The sequence below is a fragment of the Hirundo rustica genome, chromosome 6 (genome assembly GCF_015227805.2).
Source record: "Hirundo rustica isolate bHirRus1 chromosome 6, bHirRus1.pri.v3, whole genome shotgun sequence".
NCBI lineage: Eukaryota > Metazoa > Chordata > Aves > Passeriformes > Hirundinidae > Hirundo > Hirundo rustica.
Window position 1 is genome coordinate 57,391,903 of NC_053455.1, and position 6,754 is coordinate 57,398,656.

General features: G+C 39.9%; 1 protein-coding gene across 5 annotated transcripts in view; it reads left to right on the forward strand.

The window, feature by feature from the left end:
- The window catches only part of USP47 (ubiquitin specific peptidase 47), a 50,304-nt gene extending 44,599 nt beyond the window's left edge, over positions 1 to 5,705 (forward strand). For all 5 annotated transcript variants that reach the window (XM_040066113.1, XM_040066117.2, XM_040066114.2 and 2 more), the window contains 6 exons: positions 107 to 222; positions 936 to 1,054; positions 1,627 to 1,757; positions 3,067 to 3,114; positions 3,206 to 3,336; positions 4,285 to 5,705. In XM_040066113.1, the coding sequence (XP_039922047.1) occupies positions 107 to 222; positions 936 to 1,054; positions 1,627 to 1,757; positions 3,067 to 3,114; positions 3,206 to 3,336; positions 4,285 to 4,459 (720 nt within the window). In that variant the 3' untranslated portion in view covers positions 4,460 to 5,705. The remainder of the gene's footprint in view (positions 1 to 106; positions 223 to 935; positions 1,055 to 1,626; positions 1,758 to 3,066; positions 3,115 to 3,205; positions 3,337 to 4,284) is intronic.
- Positions 5,706 to 6,754: the final 1,049 nt, after the last annotated feature.

The window sequence follows — 6,754 nt, forward strand, 5'->3', positions numbered from 1 at the left end:
AGTGATCTTTTTGCCAGGTGGATGGGACTGGTCACAAAGCATAAACAGAGGTAGTTTTGCGTTCAAAAGATTTCTGTCTTTAGTCTCTTTCTATTTCTGTTCACAGCCATGCAAGTTTCTTCTAGATGCAGTTTTTGCTAAAGGAATGACTGTCCGACAGTCCAAAGAGGAGCTGCTTCCTCAGCTTCGAGAACAATGTGGCCTAGACTTGACAATTGACAGGTAAACCTGATTAAATACCATTTTAAAATGTGTTTGGGGATTTCTTTCCTCCTGTGGAGAAAGAAAGTAGTGAAAGAAGCAGAAATAAATTGCTGTGGTCTTTGAATCAGTTTGTGAATACAAACACTAATTCAGCAGTTCTTGGCTTTCATCTCCCAAAGAAAGAATTCTGTAGGGGATAATATTTACATAGAATTGCCTGTGTGCAACATGTCTGCAGCTTTAGATCTCTCTAATGATGATTTCCTTCAGAAAGGGGAACATTAAGTAAATCAATTCTTAAAAAAGCCACCTGCTCTCGACATGCAAGCCCAGCATAGATCACTGCAGCAAACTGCTTGTGCAGGATCAGCATGTGTGTGTGTACAGCACTGATCTGGGCTGTGTGCCCTTTACCATAATTGGGTATTCCCTAATTAGGAAATGGTTTTCTTCCTTTAAATCCCTACATGTTTCCTGCACTGAACAAGTGGAATACAGGCTTGTTTCCCTCATGTTTATGAATGATTCAGCGCTAAGCCAGCAGTGACACTCTGCTGTCAGGACTGTTTCAGAACATGGAACTTGTTCCTGTTAAACTTCACCAAACCTTGAATCAATGAATTGTTGTATTTCAGTTTTTTGTCAGAAAATACTCAGTTTTGATCTCTGGCAGTGCTAAGTGTTCATGAGCAGGTAGAAGCTCACTGGGGTTTTTTGTGATGTATTTATAGGTTTCGCCTACGAAAGAAAACCTGGAAGAATCCAGGCACTGTGTTTCTGGATTATCATATCTATGAAGAAGATATCAATATTTCCAGCAACTGGGAGGTCTTCTTAGAAATACTTGATGGTAATGACTTATTTTTGAATTAGTATTGGTGATGACTAGGTAGCCATGTGCATGCAGATACGTAATACATTTGTATAATTTTAAGTTGGCACAGCAGTTCAGTCATTTAGTAGTTTTCTGACAGGATTGAAAAAAACACTTCTGTCATGAAGGCATTTGGAACAGAAACTTGTCCATCAAAACAATTTTGGAATCAAATACTAGAGAGCAGAATGTTTCTGAAATTCTGCTTAAGTATCATTCAAATTATGCCATTTCTTAAGCATCTTTGCATACACACTTAAAATCTTGATTCTGAATTCAAAAGCAAAGGATAAGAAAAGTAGGCGTCAAGGACATTCTGCCCATAAAAATTTTCTTCAAAGGAGCTGATAACAGAATACTTCAACTAAATCATAGTCCTTTCCTCTTCCCCTTTTGTACAAGTCAACTGCTTGCAGCACACTGGTTTACTTGTGTGTGTATCTCTAGGGCAGTCTTCCATATTAGAGTATCTTTAAGCTGTGGACAAACCCTAATTTAAAAGAAGATATTCCGTGATGTTAACATAAAAATTACTCTTTCTTTGCTAGGAGCAGAAAAGATGAAATCCATGTCACAGCTTGCTGTTTTATCGAGACGATGGAGGCCATCAGAGATGAAATTAGATTCTTTCCAGGAAGTAGTACTAGAAAGCAGCAGTGTCGAAGAATTAAAAGAGAAGGTAAAATGTGTAACATGATGCAAGTTTTTTGTGATGACCAAGAGCCTTATGGATGTTCTCTGGTGGGAAGCACAAGGATGTCATAACTCAAAAAATCTTGTTGCATGGTGATTTTTTTTTTCCCCAAGAACTGATAACCTATCCTATCCTATTTCCAAACCTCATGAACTATCCACTTTACTTCTTAGTTTCACATCATGGTCTGGTCTGAAAGTGTTCAGGTGAATGCATGCAAAGAAAAGGTCACATCTTGAAGTTTAAGCAGCTTAATAGTACCTGTGTCCCTTATCCTGAAAAAACACACATGAAAGAAAAGCTAAGGTATTGTTTCTTGGTGTTTTTTCAAGCTAATGTTTTGTTCTTCCAAAATACCAAACCTCATATTTGAACTTGAGAGCTGTTGTTGTATCAAGTAGGTTGAACTATGTTTTAGTTGGAGAGAAGTATGGCTGTAGTGTGGTTTGTTTTCTTAAGGCCAGGATGCTCTAACAGGTAAGCAGGGCTGTGTCATCCCAGCAGAAATCTGGAGCAGGAGTGTCTCCTGTTGAGACTTTTGTTAATTCAGTGTATCACAGGGTCCACTCTTGGAGAAATGTTTATTTATACTTGCCAATACCAGTTGGTAGGAGGCCACCTTGGATGTTGAGGCCAGTAAAAATGCTGGTGTCAGTGACCCTGAGAATTGATAAATTAGGGGTGTTAGTTCACAAGCTGTTTTACACAGGTTTAGCTATGGGCTGTTTTCTTGCATTCCTCAGGTAGAAATGAAGTTATGACTACAGGTTCTTGCATGCAGTCAAGAATTCCTCCTCACTTCTATCTGAAGAAAGAGTTGGCTGTCCTTGTTTTCCTGCCTTAAGAACTGATGTGCAGGGAGCAATTTTATTTTTTTAAGTTCTGGTAGGAAGTGCAGGTGTATGGAGGTGGGTCTTAGTCATGCGTATTTTCCAGCTGTGCCCTCCTCTGTGGTGACTGGATAACACCTTCCATGTCACACAGGCTTTAACACGAGGCACTTGGTCTCTTTGTATCTTGGAGCTTGAATGTTATTAATTAATTGTTTCTGTGACCTTTTTTTGTCTCCCCTTCAGTATTAAGAGAAGTGTGATGAAATGCTGTCACAGCAGGCTCACTTGTGACACACACTGGTAACTTCAGAAATGTTAAGAATATGTTCTTGTCACTGTAATTTTGTGCATTGGAGGACTTGGAGATAATTCAGCTTCTAGATTTGGCAACTGTTGACTTCATGTAGACGATGTGTAGTGTTGCTTTGGAATAGTATTAAATCCACCATTTCTCTTCACAGCTAAGTGAAATAAGTGGAATACCCTTAGAAAACATCGAATTTGCAAAGGTAAGTAAGAATTTGTGTGTTTTTACCTTTTAACGGCACAGATACGTGATTATGAGTTTTATTGTATTCACTAAATAATTGCTTTTTTCAGGGTAGAGGAACCTTTCCATGCGACATTTCCATACTAGAGATTCATCAAGACTTGGACTGGAATCCAAAAGTATCTGCATTGAATGTCTGGCCCCTGTACATTTGTGATGATGGTGCAGTAATATTTTATAGGTATGTATTTCATTACAGTGTAATGAACCACACAAAAAAAAAGTGGTTAAGATTTGTGGGGTAATGTAATGGACAGGAACATAAAGTACTCTTTGTTACCTTAAAGAAAAGGTTTAAAACATTCAGCTGAAATATTTGTGCTCCTCAGCTTCCTAAAAGCCTGAATATTAATTAAGTTTAATAAAATGAGCAGTGCACCTTTTTACTCAATCCGCCCCCCTAAACCACTGAAATTAAAGCTATTTCCTGTGCTTGAGTGTGTATCTGGATTCAATTTCTTAAAATAGAACCATATCCCACGTGGAGTTAGTGAGAGTCTTGCTGTAGGTTTTGGAGAGCAAGGATTTTATTGTCTGAATATATGAGAAATTAGAGTGGATTCTTTCTAAAAAGCCTGTTACGCTAAAAATTCTGTTAATGTGAAAAATGTTGATTAGCTGATGGCAGTAGCCAGGGGCAGGAGTTGAGGACTGAGAGCTTGAATATTGTCATTTCTCCTAAACTTGGTGGGTGGGGCAACCTCACGGACACATTGCTGTGGTATTTTGCATAATTTCGTGTGGGCTGGGGAAAAACAGCTGGTTAATAATGTGCTGGTCCTGATGAAGATGACTTGGGAGAACATCTGGTGAGGACTGGCTGACACACTGCTTCCAGCTGTTGGCACTGAGGCCAAAAGCAGAGCAGATCTGTGGTTGTCTGTAAAGAACAGGAGTAAGAGAGATGGAGGAGTGTGGGCTTGTTCCTTGCCCTGTAGTCAGGCAGAACACTGAACGTTTCTGCTGGAAAAGCAGATTTAGACACATTGCCTGTTCCGGCAGAATAAAGCTATCCCTGAGAAGTATTATGCTTAGTTCTGGTTTTTACTAAGATGCTCCAAGAAAAAAAAAAAAAAAAAAGGCACAAATCTACTTGTGGTATCGATCTGAACATATGTTTATATTTTAGGGATAAAACTGAAGAATTAATGGAATTAACAGATGAGCAAAGAAATGAACTGATGAAAAAAGAAAGCAGCAGACTCCAGAAAACTGGACACCGGGTAACCTACTCTCCCCGCAAAGAAAAAGCACTAAAAATTTATCTGGATGGAGCACCAAATAAAGATTTGACTCAAGACTGATACTTGCTATAGCATTTTCCCTGGGGAATTTTTTTTGTTTCCAATCAAAAGGTTCACTACTACTGTGTAGTGCCATTACGGCAGGACATTCATTAGGTGTAAAGCGCTGACACCAGCAGAGCCGGGCGTGCCGGCCGCAGGCAGGGCCCCGCTGGGCACTGTGGGACTTGGAATCATGTTGTGCACTATAGTCAAATGTACTGTAAAGCTAAAAGGGATGTGCAAATAAAAGATTAGAACTCAAAAGCGGGCGGGGAGGGAAACGAGTGGAAGTTGTTGAGGACAGTGTGCACATAGTAGCTAGTGAAACTAGCCTCCAACAGGATACTCATAGCTTAATAATAAAAGCTGTGCAAAGGCCATGAAAGAATCCTTTTCTCTGTTTGTTTCACTGATACACGCATTACCTCATCAGAGAGTCTGGAGTAAATGTTAACACGTTGGTTCTAGGAAAGCAGCGGGGAAGGGCCGGGCGTGGGAGTGCTGCAAGTGTCAGGTTTTAGAATATTCTTCCATAAAACAGGGGCTCTGAGAGGTGTCTGCAGGAAGCTGCCGGCAGGCGTTGTTTGTTTGCAGAAGTGCTGTTGTAAGGTAAAGTGGTTTTTAATAGGTTACCAATGAGCAGCTCTAGTGTATTGCGTTCGATGTGTAAATAAAATCTGCCCTATCCATTTACCAGAACTGCAGTTCAGCTATTTACCATGCTGTTTCTTTACACATATCAACATTCATTGTGTACATTTGGAAGTATAGTTGCCTATTTAAATTTGTATTCATTTTATGTTTGACGATGCTGGGTACTTTGGGGTTGTACTTCCCCTCGTTAATGAAGTTTTTGTTCTGTTCCGCTGCTTTTTGTACATTTTGTTTTTAAGGCTATTACAAGTTTGCATCTTCTCCACCTGCTGAAAGTCGGTTTATTTTTCCCAGAGCTGATTCCATAGCTATATGTAGTCAACTATTGGGGCAACCTCTTAACACCTCAACGTACCAACTCGGTAGTTCAGGCTGTGGTGCAAAGACTGATGCAGTCAACATGATTTCATTGCAAAGCCTAGGAACAGCAATTTTTTGCTTTGGTCCATAAAGATCAATAGAGAACAATTCTCCATAGTTTTTGGAAATACCACCTAATTTATAACAATCAAAAGATTTTGGTAAACTTTTTCATGCCAGATGCTGTTTACAACAATGAACATGCCAATAAAACATTTGTTCATTCTGTTGTGTTATTTTAATCATTAAATGCTGTGTTTCTTATTTAAGGAGTTACGGAACCGTTTCGTGGAAATACAGACGTCCCCTGGAATTGTAAGGCTGTATGTTTGTGTGTATGTGCACACCCCCTCCAGGTACACAGTGTTACAGGAGCTGGTTTAGAGCCTGCCTGCTGCTGCTCCTCTTTACATTCATACCACAGTTTTCTTCAGCTGTCAGTTTCCTTTTCCAGAACTGAATTTCTCACCAGTGAAACCTCCAAGTTCCAAGTACAATTGGCAGCTAAGTTCCACTCCAGAGGGAAAGGGGTGTTCAATTACAGAACCTTCAGTTCTTCCTTGCGTGCTGTGCCCACAGCAACCTAAAAATGCTGAGGAATCTGGCAGCTTGAGGAGCAGGTATTGCACAGAGGCATTTCCTCAGCATTCCTCTTCTGACTGTCCTGTGCTGCCTCTTGGCCAACATATGTGAGGTTGGAGGTGGCAAAGGATCAGAGAGGGAAATACCATCCCCTAGGTAGGGTACTTCATTAAATTACCATTTGCCATAGATACAGACTGCTAAAGCATCCTTAGAGCTTTTGGAAGAGACAAAAAATTACCTATCAAATGGATTGTGAATTTTCTTCAAACTTGGACAGTTAGAAAGGCAAAAATGTAGAGATTAAATCTGGGGATTGCGGCACCAAGAACTTGAAAGAAGCATACTGTCCTTAAGAGGGCAGTATTCACAGACAGGTACTGCTCTCATGGCTGTGTTTTTAAACAGGAGAATTGCAGCGGCACTTAATTGCTTCTCCTTGCACAGAGGGAGCTGTGTCTAAAGCACAATAATTTTATTAGGGATAGAAAGAGAGGGTAGACTCGATAAACTCTCAGAGGCTGTGTCTGTGTGTGTGTTGGTGTGACAATGGTTGTAGAATCCTAAAACCAAAACTCAGTTACAATGAAATATCCTCCCTGTTTATAATGATAATGGCTATTAATTATTCATTCTGGTACCCAAGGAATTTATTGAAAAGCCTTCATACACCAGAAGTGGAGAAAGATGTGGAAATTGGTAGCGCAGTCTCATTGG